General features: G+C 37.7%; 1 protein-coding gene across 1 annotated transcript in view; it reads left to right on the top strand.

Annotated features, from left to right (window-relative positions):
• pdia5 (protein disulfide isomerase family A, member 5) overlaps positions 1-11,077 on the top strand; it is an 85,119-nt gene extending 74,042 nt beyond the window's left edge. Inside the window, exons 15-17 of the mRNA XM_047370450.1 lie at positions 714-784; positions 7,067-7,201; positions 8,083-11,077. Of these exons, the coding sequence (XP_047226406.1) occupies positions 714-784; positions 7,067-7,201; positions 8,083-8,163 (287 nt within the window). The 3' untranslated portion in view covers positions 8,164-11,077. The remainder of the gene's footprint in view (positions 1-713; positions 785-7,066; positions 7,202-8,082) is intronic.
• Positions 11,078-14,334: the final 3,257 nt, after the last annotated feature.

The following is a 14,334-nucleotide window of genomic DNA, read 5'->3' as shown; positions in this document are numbered from 1 at the left end:
GTTTGGGGCCCTAAAGCCTGGGTGCTGTTTTTGAGGGCTAGAGAGAGCTTAGCCCGGACTATCTCTTAAAAATTCAATATTAACATGTATATTACTCTAGCAGTATATTTAAGGAAATATATGGCCAATATGAAACTTAAAACGATGTAAACTTTTAAATAAACGGCTGTTTATTGTATGCTGACTAGATTAGTAATTTACACCTACCTCTTTACATAAAAGCTTTTATGCCAAACTGCCTGTTGACATATATAACACTCTCCTCAAGATGTGTTCTCGCTTCTCTTTCACCTTTAACATTTACCACAGCTTAATTTTAATGAACAGAACAGAAGATCTGGGTACTTGACATTAACCACAAGAGAACAAAGCAAATGAGCCGTGCCTACAGGATGTCAAGCTCCAATGGAAGCTGAGGGGAGAAGATGTATTATTAGCAAACAGGCTGTTAGAAAAACACATCAGGTTTGCGTATTGTTGCCGGTACCAGAAACTACTTTTATGTTCTTATTTGTATTTATTGTATGCCTTGTTACACTGAATATGGAACTGATCATATTTCCTCCACCTTTTAGAAGTCTGTAAGCTTGTAACATGTTTGTGTCTCTGACTTCATTTGCCGTGTAATTTTCTGTTTAACCCCTTAACATAAATAATGTACACATATATAGGAATAAGCTGTAATAAAATCCCACCTGTTTGATTTCCTTCAGGGTGTCCACACTGTAAAAACGCCGTACCTCACTTCACCACAGCTGCAGAGCTCTTTAAGGAGGACCGCAAGGTTAGTTTTTCATTTCACAAATTTATTACCATACAGTTGAGTAATGGGCTGTAATAGTGTTGCAAAAAGGTTGTTATTAATTATTATTTTTAAGCCTTTTGTTTGTCAAACTGTAAGAAGTACAGTGTTGTGAAAACGTTCATTACTTACTAATTTGTTTTTTTTTCCTTTTTTCTCACACTTCTTCATTTTATATCATATACAAATTTTAATGTCAGAGCTGAGTAAATACAGAATGTAATCAAAATATAATATTGCTAAATTATTTAATTAACTGAATACGCAAGCAGTAACCACATCAAAGCCTGATTACTGCCTGAGCTGTCGAATAAAGTCACTTTAATAGAACCTGTCTGACAACATGAAGTAAGCTTAAAAGATCTAAAAACAAATTTTAAAAAGCAGCCCGTCATGGTTCGATCTAAAGTTCAAGAAGAGATGAACAACTAAGGGTGTTTTACACCTGAGTTGTTTAGTGTGTTTAAAACTAATTCTAGTTTGTTTCTCTATCTTGGTGAAGTTCACTTGTGTAGATGTGAACACAGTAATCCCACTAAGGTGTGGACTAAAACAACCGCACTGAGACCAATAGGAGGAGGTGGTCTCAGTAAGGTTCCAAATGAACTCTGAGCGGTTCATTTATGGTGTAAATGTGATCTGACACAGCTACCTGGTGTTTGCTGCAAGCTTGGGCCAAACACCTTCCCTTAGCCAAGTGTGTGCTGTATTAATGGGACGCAGCACAGTAAACAAACCAATAAACAATGGTGGCACGTCTTTTCCGTAAAGCAAAATTCTCCATGTTTTCTACTAGCTAAGAGTACAGCATCTTCGGACACATCAGACCAATAGACAGACTGAACGCTCTCAGGTGTTTTGTGGTGACAGGTTTTGGTTCGCTTGGAGTTTTCTCTGTGTGAAAAGAAACTGAACCCCCAAAAAAAGTTCCAACAAATTCATCAACTGATTCAGACCAAGTTAAATAAACAATACATGTGAAAACTCCCTAAGTCATTGACATCCATGAGTCTGGAAAGGCTTTGGGATTCCAGTGAAACATGGTGAGAGGTTGAGAGCCATTATCCATAAAAACATGGAGATAACACAAAACGGGGGTGAACCTTCCCAGAAATGTTTCTGGCCTATCTAAATACTTTTAAGTGCATCAATAACTCATCCAGGAGGACACACAACAACATCTAAAGCACTGCAGCCCTCATTTGCTTTAGATACGGTTAGTGTTCACGATCCAACAGCAAGAAAGAAGCTGAGCAAACATAGCATTCATGGGAGAGTTTGAAGATAAAGACCAATGCTGACCAATAAGGTTCGTCTCACATTTACCAAAAAACATCTCGATAATCCTCCCAACCTCTGGGAAAATATTCTGTAGACTGATCAGACAAAAGTGGAACTTTTTGCAAGTGTGCATTTTGTTACATCTGATGTAAACTAAAACAAATATTTTAGAGAAAGAACATCATACTGACAGTGAACAGCCTGTTCTATTTACTCAGTCTATCTTTTGGTAGTTTTATGGTTTGAAATATGTTTGTGACAAAAAATGCCAAAGCAGAGTAAATCTGAACCGGTGGTGGGTGGATGGGTACTTTTACACACCAACAAGCCAGAAACATCAGAAACGCAGCAAAAAACAAATGTATTCAAAAGTGCAAGTGGAAGAATATCTCTCAATATAGATGCTTGATTACATTACCCCTGATATGGGATTGCTGAACTGAATTACTTGGTTATGAGTCTAAATAGTGTTTTTAAGGAGCTTCTGCTGCTTTGTAGGCCTCAAGTTACTATGTTGCAACAGATGTTCTGGTCAGCAAACGCGTAGCTTTGTTATCACTTTACAGTGAACGCTCTCATTTCAGAAATAACTTCATAGAAAATAAAAATAGAATATAAATCATTGAGTTCAGTGGTGTTAATCTTACAAGCTGAGGTCAAGCCTTTTTGTTCCTAGTTCGCATTGACCTCAGTTACATGCCAGAATGAAAATTATTCCCTTTATATTCAGTTCATATGATTTATAGGAGTAGTCAACAACATTATTATTTCCAGGCCACTGGCTTTATATATACCCTAATTTGACCATGTTTGAACAGCTATGTAATCCCCAATTATCAGTTTCTTAGTACTACTCTGCACGAAAGTCTGCGTAGTTTGACTTAAATTTTAGCAATTTAACCATCCCATCAGACCATGTACTGAAATCATTCCAGTGCACAACAAAGTCCATTCCTAATATTCTTCTCTACATGACAGTCAGGAGAATGATCACTTTGTTCCACCCCTTGCTATTTCATAAAATGTTCTGCAGTCGCAACAGGATATGCTCATCCTTCATCATCTCCATTCCGTCTCATTACTGTTCGTTCTGGGGCTTGTATGCTTATGCCCTCCCACTCCTCCTCGCTGTTAATAAGCTCGGACTGCCGGGCTTATTTCCAAATCTTCCCAACTCCGTGACTCGCCCGCCTGCTCTCTCTCTCACACACACTGAGGAAAAATATGGGGACGTGTCTTGCAAGTCTCATGGCAACAATCTATCATCTGAAACTGAGAGGGGGAAGAAGAAAAAGTCAAATGTATCTTGGATGTAAAGCTGCATGACGTTAATTGCTCAGTGAGCTCAGGCGATGTTATGATCTCATTTGTTGGCATTTTTCAAAATCACTGGCAGATGGTGTGAAACGGTGACATATCCTCAGCAACTTAGTCCTGGATTTTTCTGAGGCAATCCTTTGTAACACACAACTGAAACATTAACTATAAACAGATGAATCTCAAATGTTTTGGCCTTAATGATTGTTGTTGCTCATCAACTTCTAAATGGTGAATTTTGCAATGACAAGCAGCACTCTCCACACCTGTTAGCATCCTTGGTAAAGATTTGTAAAAAACAACCTTAAACTTCTTTTATTACAGTAGCATAAACTCTCACTAAAAATGTTGGAAGAATCCAACCTTTAATAAACTTCATTTATTCAGAGGAAAAAAAGACCCGTCTTTGTTTTAAACAAAATCTCTGCAGCAACAATTATTGACTATTTCTAAAGAAATAATTTTTCAAAGGAAAAAAGTTGGAGAACTGCATCTTGGCGTTTCCATAACAACCATTAGTTGCTGTCTACAAGCCAACCAATAGTTAAAAAACTTTACTTTAAAAACACAAATATGTGGAGTTTGATTAACTTTACTGGGACTTTAAGTAAAACTGTGTGCTTTAGTCCAATGACTTAAGATTGAGCTTTTCAGCAACCAACACTCAGGTGGGTTTGGGTTGAAATGAAAGAGTATGTAGATCAACAACCTCAGTTAAGCATGGTAGGGAATGTGTGGTGACGTGGGCCTTCCCCTCTTGTGAAGGCCCTGGCAACCGTATTACAGTAAAGGGCATTATGAACTCAGAAATACCGGGAACGTTTTAAAAGAAAATGGTGGCCTCTGTCGGAAACATTAGTCGCCATGGAGACTTTCAGGAAGACGATGATCCAACGCATATTCCCAAGTCAACACAAAATGGTTTGTCAGACAGAAAATCAGTCTTCTTCCATGGCCAATAGAAACTTCCAGAGCTAAATCCTGGAGGGAACCTGTGGAGTAAACTGAGAAGACGACAGCTTAAGAGAGGACCCAGGAGTCTGGATGATTCTGAGAGATTGTGCAAAGATAAATGATCAAGGATCCTCTTCTCTGTTTGCTCCAACCCTGTTAAATGTTACAGAAGAGTCAGTACTGTCTTATTGAAAGAAATGGGTTGAAGAAAGAATTGCAAGCAACATATCCAGGTGTATCAAGATCACAAGAACAAATACAAATGTTGACTAAAAAATAACTCTGTAGCACGGAAACAGAAATGGAGAATCCATCCACCTAATATTTTTTTTTTCCTCATCATCAATTTTTCTATTTTTTTTATTTTTATTTAGATCAGGCATCTAGGCACCAAAGCTACTTCAAACAGTTTGGCATTTCTTCAGTGTTCAGCTGTGGGGTTTGGATCAGCTTCCTGATCTGAGTCTCATGGTGAAACGTACCAACCAGAGGACCCTAATCTCTGGCTGGACACAAAGCTATAAACTCGCTTTCTGCCTGTCAACTCCCCTCCCCACCCAGTTGCCTGAGGATGTTTGAAGTTTTGTTTGAGTGGAGTAAATCGGCAAAGTGAGCCTGTGTTTACTTGGCACTCTTCATTATTAATCAAGCCAAACCCCAGAGTATTACAACGAGCTGCTGTTGATCACAGTCTATTAGTTGCCCTTGCCTGTTTCACCAAAGACAAACACAAGCTTAGCTGCAGCTTTGAACACTCAAACAATTAGAACGGCACGTTGTGCTGTGTTGCAGAGCTGGAGCTGCATGCAGGAGTTGTAATGAGTTGTCTTTTTTTCCTCAAACAATGACTGAATTAAAGATTCACACTGGTTTTGAACAGCTTGTTTCAAATTTCTCCCTGCTCTAGCTGTGAGAAGAAAACTGTTTAATCCAAAAACAATGTTTCATTTTGTTTTCATTTCACTTTCCAACCCTTCTGCTAATAGTATAGCTTTCTAATGCATTTAGTGAACAGACATATACCTAATCAGTGATTATGATCTATGTATGGTAATGACTTAAAATCTATGCAGATTTTGTGATAATAGTAATATCCAGTACTTTGCACAAGTATTCATACCTTTTGAAGTTTTCACTTTTTGTTTCATGACACCCACAGACTTCAAATGTATTTTATGTGTTAGAGCAATGCAAAGTCATGTTTAATTGTGAAGTTTTTATATTGTTTTTTCGGGGGTTCAGGCAACCTGGTAACAAGTTTAACTTCCCACTCTTCCTTAAAGGCCAGATCAGTGTGTTACAAAAAATTTTTATGAAATACATAAAAAATTCTGTGGTTGTAATGTGACAAAATGTGAAAAGTTCAAGCAGTATGAAAACCTTTGTAAGGCACTGCGTCATTTTCACACTTTTTACTCTGGAAGAGCATTCTCAATCAAGTTTAAATGAATCAAAGGGAGTATGTGTTACAGCACCTCCTTTATCTTAGTTAAGTTCTCTTCCCTATCTGATACCGCCTGGTAAGTCCATATCTACTCAGCCTATGTGTTTGGCTTTGCTCGGACTCTTACCTCTCTGTGTATCAGCCGGCACTTCAGTGTGATGCTGGTAGATTGAAACCAGGCCAACTGGTAATTTAGCAATGTGGTAAACTGCTTGATGTGGGGGTCTTCTGTCATTTGAAGATGGATCAATAACAGAATTAGCTGGAACCCTTTGAAGAACAACAACTCTACAACTTCATTTTCTCCTGTCAATTCACTGCAACTGTGATTGATTGCACAGGGATGAGCAGCAGAACGGAGCGTCTAGTTGCGTTATAACTGTTGTCTGCCACTTCCTGCTGTTCTTTTTGTGGATCTCAAGCTGTCCTGATTCGAAAGGTGTACATAGATACAGAAAGGTTCACAATATAAAAGCTCTCTTTGGTTGGAAACATGTTCATGCAGCTGTCGTGTAAATTTCTGTTAATGTTTCTGCCTTTGCAAGCCCAACCCCCTCAGTCAGGCTGATTGCATAATTGTGAAACCCTCCTTTTGTTTCCCCATGAGACCTAGCAAATGCAGCTAACAGTGTTTCTAATAAATATATTTACACTTGGGCAACTCTCAACGCCTATGTTTGCATAAAGAAGCAACTTGTATATATCTTGCAATAACCAAGCCAAGCATTTGTCACTTTATCCAGGGTTGTACAAAGAAAGTCAGAAATATATTGTTCCTTCTGCAACATCTCGTCAGAAGCACTTATTTCACACTGACAAGTTCAATGTGCAGCCCTCAGCATCCTGAAAGAGAGTGACATTTAAACTGTCCGAAAGGACATGCTGAGTGAGCTATGTACCAGTGAGGCGGCATTTATGCCTCATTGTGGTGGCTTGTCACTAATCGATGCAACGTCTACCCAACATAAGTCTCCCTTGTTGTTTTTTTTGTCCCTGATGGATCATTGTCGGGTTTTGGTCCTGGACGCGCAGCAAATGGAGCGGGGCGCCGGGCGCATTTACAAACAAAAAAAAGACACACAAGGAGTCTACATTTCTAATAAGATTATGTTGTCACCTCTGTCAAAGCTGCAGTATAGAATAGATTACTTGTAAATTTTTTATTTTTTTTTTTTACAATTGGCACATTTATTGAAATAATACACTGACATGTATATTGTTGAAACTTTACACATGTTTGTGTGTTTTAATGTGTTTTTTGTGTTTAGATTGTGTATGCTGCTGTGGACTGCACAAAAGGACTGAACCATGATCTCTGCAAGCAGGAGGGGGTGGAGGGCTACCCTACATTCAACTACTACAACTATGGCAAGTTCGTGGAAAAGTACAGTGGAGATCGCGGGGTAAGCTCCATCGCTTATCTCACTCATGTTTTGACACAAACGTTCCTTAATTACAACAGACTCTACTGGATGGATGTCTCGAGTAAACTATTTTATGTCGCACACATGATAAATGAACATTGTAATTCTCATTAAAGAGCACAGTATGGTTTACTGGATGTCTGATCCCAGGGAGCAGTACCTTGTTTTGTTTACACCAGTGGCAGATGAGACTAATGCTTTTTCACTAAACATAACTGTGTTTTTTAAAGTTGTCATAACTCATTTTATGTGGAAACATCTATCCTGTACAAGAAAAAACATGTCAAAAGTTTTATATTGCCAAGCAAAGTGGAAACAGTAAATCTTTGCTCCCAGTTCCAGAGACAGTAATGTGCTATGATGTGATTTAATGCACTCATTCAGACAATATTATAGAAATTCAAAAATCTATGATGTAGAAGCAAGCATTCACTCATATGGCTATTTCACATAATGTCTCCTCCACGTTTTAAGACCAGTCCATTTTCTTCACATGAAAACACTTTAATTTGCTGATTAAAGAAACGATGCAATAAATGTACATACATGTTTCAGCACGTGATCTTCTAAAATCCATAATAGCAAACTTTCAATTCATTGGAAGAAATGTAATAACAGAAATATGTATGGCAAAAGGTATTATAGTGAATCGCCTTGGGCATGAGCATAGTTCAGCCAAAGCGGAGTATTTAGTAATGGACAGTAGAGAATATAATTATATTTCTGATTGGGCCAAGCAGAGTAAGCTTGAACCTCTCACAACTGAGTATGTATGTGCAGGCCAGCTTGAAGTAAGGCTTAACGACAGCAGATTGAATACAAAGACTCAGTACTAAGTCTAACCATTCCTTTTTTTGTAGGAAGCAGGCTTCATAGGATTCATGCGCAACCTCAGAGGCCGTGACCAGGAAAAGGTGGTCAAGAGGAAGGAGGAACTCTGAGGGTCGCACGTATAAAAAAGGGGTGATGCACTGTGACCCTTGAGTCTGGCAAGGGCCCTTTCAGCACTGAAGTGGTAGACTCAATGACCTCAGCGAAAGGCTATTTTTTATATCATGGTGATCTCATTTGTAATGATGCCAACAGATAACTGACCAACCACTTGAGACTTCTTTTTATGGATATTTTAATGGGCACAAAATAGTAATAAATAAAATGCTGATTTTTTTTTTTGCCCAATCACTGTGACTTGAACATGTTAAAAGCTACACCCTATATTGTATCTATGCAAACTTGACCCCTGCTTAAGCCTGTGGGGGTCTGTGGGATCTGACAATGGTGGAGGCTGGCGGTGGATTGAATAAGTTTGACGTGGAGGCTGCATCTTCTATCACTACACAAGAGGTTTTCATCCAATCCTATCAACCTTTCGCTGTCTTTAAAGATGAATCATGCTGATTTTTTTCTTTACGTTAATTAGTGTGTTGCTTTTTTTCTCAGATCATTTAGAATAAATTAGTCACAAGTTTCTATTTAACATTTATTTTCCATGCCTGCATCATCTTGTTGAGGTGGTGATGGAGCCAATCCCAACTTTCCTTTGGTTGGTGTCCTCCATTGAGTTTCCCAGTCCCTAGCAGGGCCTAAGGCGTGTTCATCTTTTACACAAGCCTCTATAGAACCTTCAAGCTTGTAAAGTAAATTGTGAAATTGTACAATCAGTAATAAGGTTCTGTAGGATTCCAGACTAGGTAATAAGGGGAATGAAGATTCGGGGTTCTTTGTCTCCATTTTGGATAGTCTGACTTTAAGAACACATTTGATGAAGGTTAAAGTTAGAAATTGTGGCCTTTAAAGAATGAGGAATGTGAAATATCTGAAACTGCAAAATGATGAAGATAAGTGGAAGAGAGTTGGAAGCCTCGTGTCCTTGCAAGACTAGAAGCAGTCCAAGTAAAAACCAGAAAAAAAGAAACAATCATCTATTTATCACATAGAGCTATGCTGATATTTTGTTTCTTGCTTTTGGTTCTTTGCTTACTCATGATGACATTTCATGAACATTTTATCAAGGCAGAAGGTTCTGTTACATAAGCATAGAAGGTGTCAAAGGTTTTGAGGTTTAATTAAGAAAGTTACCTTTCACTTTCTTTTACAAACGTATTCACAGCCACAGGCACATTACACCCTCAGCCTTCCATGCATTTTCTTTGGATTTTATGTGATTGACCAACACAAAGTAATACTTAATCAGAAGTAGAAGGAAAGTGATGCATGGTTTTCATGCAAATATAAATCTGAAAGACTATAGAACACTAACAGCTGCTGGTGGTTCAGGATTTGTTTCCACCAGTTTTGCTCAACTAGAGACTGAATTCTTTGCCCATTCAGGCTCAGTAAGATTGAAAGGAGAGCATCAGTTAATACGTCCTTCTGTTATAGCTCTGGCTGTATGTTTAGGGCTGTCATCCTGCTGAAAGATCAACTCCAGCCCCTCCAGCAATCTTCTCATCAACTCTGACCAGCTTCCCTGTCCCTGTAGAAGAAAAGTGTCCCCGCAGCATGATGCCTCCGTGTTTCACCGTGGGAATGGTGCCACCTCCGTTTTTGATAGGACAAGGTGTCAAGTGATGCCTCCCACATCGTGTCAGGCCATTAATTGCTCTGGATTTTATTTAAGGTAATCAGATTAAACAGGGTTGAATGCCCACCAAAATATCAATGTTTTAACTTTTTTAAAAACCATTTTATTCCACTTCTCAATTATTGGTCTGCCGCATAATATCGAAATAAAATACAATGAGGGTTTGTGGATGTAACATGGGTAGATGTGGAAAAAAAATGTATGAATACTTTTGCAAGGCACTGTATTTAGATAGTGATACCAAGTAATCCAAGCTTCCATGCATCCCTCTGCATTCATGTAGACCTCCCGCTTTTGTCGTAGACAATTTTTATATCTGGGTGCCCAACCTGCTTCATGTGTCCCTGCTGCTGTCACTAACTCATCTTTAAAACGTCAGCACTCTGGACAGCGTTGCTTCAGTCCATGGCCGCCTTTCCTTGTCCTGCTCAATTGCACTTGGCTCAAACAGAGATCTCCCACGCCTCCGGATGCTCCTCCACCTCTTGTTGCATAATGGCATTGAATTTAATCTATCATTAATACTCCCCCCAACGTCCTTGTTTTTTTTTTTTTGTCTAACATTCAATCTCCTGTCTGTTCACTTGTGTTTCTTAATGAAAACCTTTTCTCTTATTATGAATAAGGTTCTCAGGGATAGTGTAACACAGTTAAAAGGAATGCATTTATTTCATTCCAGCTGAATCATTCTGAGCCTTTAGGCCACCATATCAAATATTGTTTATGTTTGTATCTCAAAAACACAGTCATGTCAATTTTTCTCTTACATTTCCTTCAGGATTGATCAAGGCATATTGTTAGTAGAGGTTACTGAACCCTTTATAGTCAAACAATATTTTTTAATAACTTGTTTCAGTGGAAATATCTAAAATGATATGGCTGGAGCCAACACATTTTATACCTTGAGCTCCTTGCAATATTATTGTCTGCAAGAACATTCATGAGTGTTTTATGCAATGGGGTGTAAGGTGACATGTTGCTGTAATTAAGGTGGTATCCTCATCTCATTAAGCAACAACTGCCTTTCATTAGTCTGTCCATTGGCTTATGTTTAGCAGCTGCCACACTGACTTTGTACATTTGTTGAATAATAGAAGTTTCTCACCTTATCCCAAAGGTATCCATGTTCTGTGGGCATTTTTCACATTTTATGCCAATGCCAAGAAGTCATTGTTGCCTTCGTTGATTGTTTTTTTCCTTCTGTACCCAGCCGTATGTACAGATTTGACCCTTGCAGTAAGAAAGTAAAATAAAGCCAAACATCTCCTGCATTTCTTTTTTTTTTTTTTTTTTGTGGTTGTTTACATTTTTATTTAATAAATGATTTTTTCATAAAGCATCTCCATGAAGTTGACATTTTTAGGTTTGTCCAAAATGATTCTGCAAATATTGAAGTAATCGCTTGTGAATTTGGGATTGACGTTTATTTCAGCAGGAAAGGCAGCAAAGTGGAAATGGACCAGCAGAATACAGCCTCAGAATAACATTTTTAGGTCACTGAGCTAATGGACCATCCTGGCTGTGGCAGGTTTGTCCTTGTTATTTACTTTTTTCCATCCTTAGAATCTGAAAATTGAAGAAAATTGACACATGCAGCATGATGCTGCCACTACCATGTTTCACCGTGGGGATGGTGTATTCAGACGTGGAAAATGATATTGCTCATTGTGACTGCCTTTGAAAAGTAGTGACAGTCCCAATAACTGAACTCCACCATTTTAAGAGTGTCTAATAGACTTTCTAAAGCAGTACTAGTAAGATCAGTGTGTGCAAACTGCCCATAATATGTTTTAAGACTTGGCATGGACTTTACAGATTTGTGTTTGTCATATGGGTCAGCTCTGCTTAGATAAAGTGCTGGTGTTGGCATGCACCTTTGAGCCTTTGCAGGCTGATTACTGCCTATGAACACAAACAGAAAAACCCTCTCAATCTCAGTTTTACTGTAGAAGATTTTCTAAGGAATGCCACCAGTTTTCATGCCATTTTATTGCTTTTTTAATTGGCTATATTTGTTCAAATCCTGTCAGTTCAAATCAAATTCAAGAATGCTTAATTAATCCCCAAGGATAAATACAATTCTTTTAATTTTAATAACTGAGAAAGGCATTTAGACCTGTGTAAAACATAAAATCTAAGTTGCACAGACCAGCTGATGCAGATTTCCTTCCATAATAACAAATTAATTACAAGATTCTTCCAGTTTAGGCATCAAAGCGCATGTTCCTATCCTTTATTTGATAATTAACCCCTAAAAACATCATATCAGAGCTGTTGGTTGATGTCCTGTAATAAAAGATGGGAGTTCATAGATTTCGATACATTTTATAAACGGGGTAATAACATTAGGCTCTTTAAGAATTTGACCTGCTAATCAGATCAAACTAAAGTTCCTGTAACTGTAGCTTTGATTTAGCTATGACTGCTTTCTACTGAGGTGCTCTGCAGCATGATACTGCTACCACCGTGCTTCGCTGTAAGTGTTAAAACAGAGTAGTTTTGCCTAGTTAAAATATTAACTTTTTTACCCTGCCTTTTAAATGCTGTTTGGAATCGTCAAGCTGTCCATCATTTGCCTTTCCTTCTTGAGTGGCCTCCAGCTGAATGCGGTGCTGCTGAAATGCTCACCATGACGATTCCAAAAAATATTAAATAGCGACTCCTGACACAAAACTACTTTAATCGTCCACAGTCCATAACTATATCACTTTGACCCACTGGAATTTGTTTTTAAGATAATGATGATTTAACTTTGACATTTCTTTAAAACCCTTCAAAAAGGTGAATTTACATAGAGTATAGTAGGAAATGTATGTCATGCCCAGTCACCTGTGTCTAAATAAACAAAATGGAAATGGAAAACATCCAGGTAGGCCAAGAAAGACATCAGCTCATAGAGGCATGTTTTAAAAGTAGAAAAAAAGCATGCCACATGAAATGAACTATATTAAATCAGCTTAAGGCATTTTATTGACCTTTCAGTTTCTTTTTTAAAATCTGCAAGGACTCTTTAACTGTAAAATCAGTTGCATAATTAGACTTGTTAGAAATGCAAAAATATCAGCATGACTATCATTTTCTTGGTCTACTTAATCTAAAACAAAGATGTTCAAAGAATTACAACATTGACAGAGATTTGTCTTAGGTTTGATTTCCAAAGCAAGAAGGTTTAGCTGTTAAAAATAGTTTCATATCTTTTTTCAGGGATGTACTGATATGTCTCCTTCAAATGGTGCTTTACTAATCAGTTTGGGAGGATGGTTGACCTAAAAACAACCGATCAATCCAAAAGGTTTATTTTTTTCTACAAATTTGTCACTTTCTGTGTGCCAAATTTCACTTTATTCTATGAAACAGCATGAAGGGATGTGGAGTTGATGTCCTTGGAGCGAAGCTCTCCACTCCAGCAGATATGCAACGCATACAGCTGTAATTTGTCAAGATGTAAAACAATCTAGTTTGTGAATGCCTGTCATTCTGTCAAAATTATGTTTTAACTACAACCTTTTGATTGGTGGATACTTCTCAAGTCTCTTTAACAATAGATTGATTAACATAGTTTCATAGACATTTGCTGTCTACATTATTTCAAGTAGTATTTACTAATGTTTACATGAGATAAAGAGGTTAAACGTAAAGGCGAATGAGTAAGGTCTCACTTAAAGCGATTTTTTTTTTTTCTTCTTGGATGGAACTGATCTCTAACCTGGATGCTGTAGACATGGCCTTGAGATGTTGGCCTTCTTAAAGAATTATTGTGGCTACAAAGTTGAGTCCAGATATTTGAAATTATTGTTGTGCTTTGTTGCATTGAGAGGCCAAATGATGAACCATGAAGGACTACATCAGACATAGTTGACACTTTCAGATGCATAGTTCACATTTTTGAAGCTGGATTATGTGGGTTATTTATAAACAGAGATTGAAATCGGTCATTTTTCCTTGATTGGCAGTTTTAATTCTAATTCCTAGTTATATGCCTCAAAACTAAGATCTCCAACATTTTTCTGTGATACACTATACAGAGCTTAAAAAGAGGTTAAAAATCTGGTAAACGTTAAGGGCCATGCGCTTTGATGCTGGAATATGAATAATCTTGTAATTTCTCCATTTTAGGTTGGATTCAGAACCAATACTCCTATAAAAAACATGTACAGCTATTTCCTTTATGTGAAATGAACAGTTCCAATCAGAATTGGTTGGTCAGAGGTCAAATAAACCAAGAAATTGGTCTCAGTCAGGAAACTCTGATCAGTGTATCTCCATTCTAGAGTAGATTGTAGTACTTTTGCTCCTGATCTTTTTTATACAGTGGTAAAAGATGGTCTGTGGCCCATTTAAAAATTTCTACTCTCAGGACTTGTGAAATCCTGGTTTTGCACTATATGTTGTTTCTTATTTGAAATAGATTTGTTTGAGAAGTAAAATGGTGAAACATATTTCATACCCTTCCATGTTTTAGAAGATTCATAGGGCATTGGTAAAACTAAATTATTTCAATATAATCAACTAAAATCTATAATCCAGT

This window comes from Girardinichthys multiradiatus, chromosome 7 (genome assembly GCF_021462225.1).
Source record: "Girardinichthys multiradiatus isolate DD_20200921_A chromosome 7, DD_fGirMul_XY1, whole genome shotgun sequence".
NCBI classification, from domain to species: Eukaryota; Metazoa; Chordata; class Actinopteri; order Cyprinodontiformes; family Goodeidae; genus Girardinichthys; species Girardinichthys multiradiatus.
This window is presented reverse-complemented; position numbering and strand designations above follow the sequence as displayed.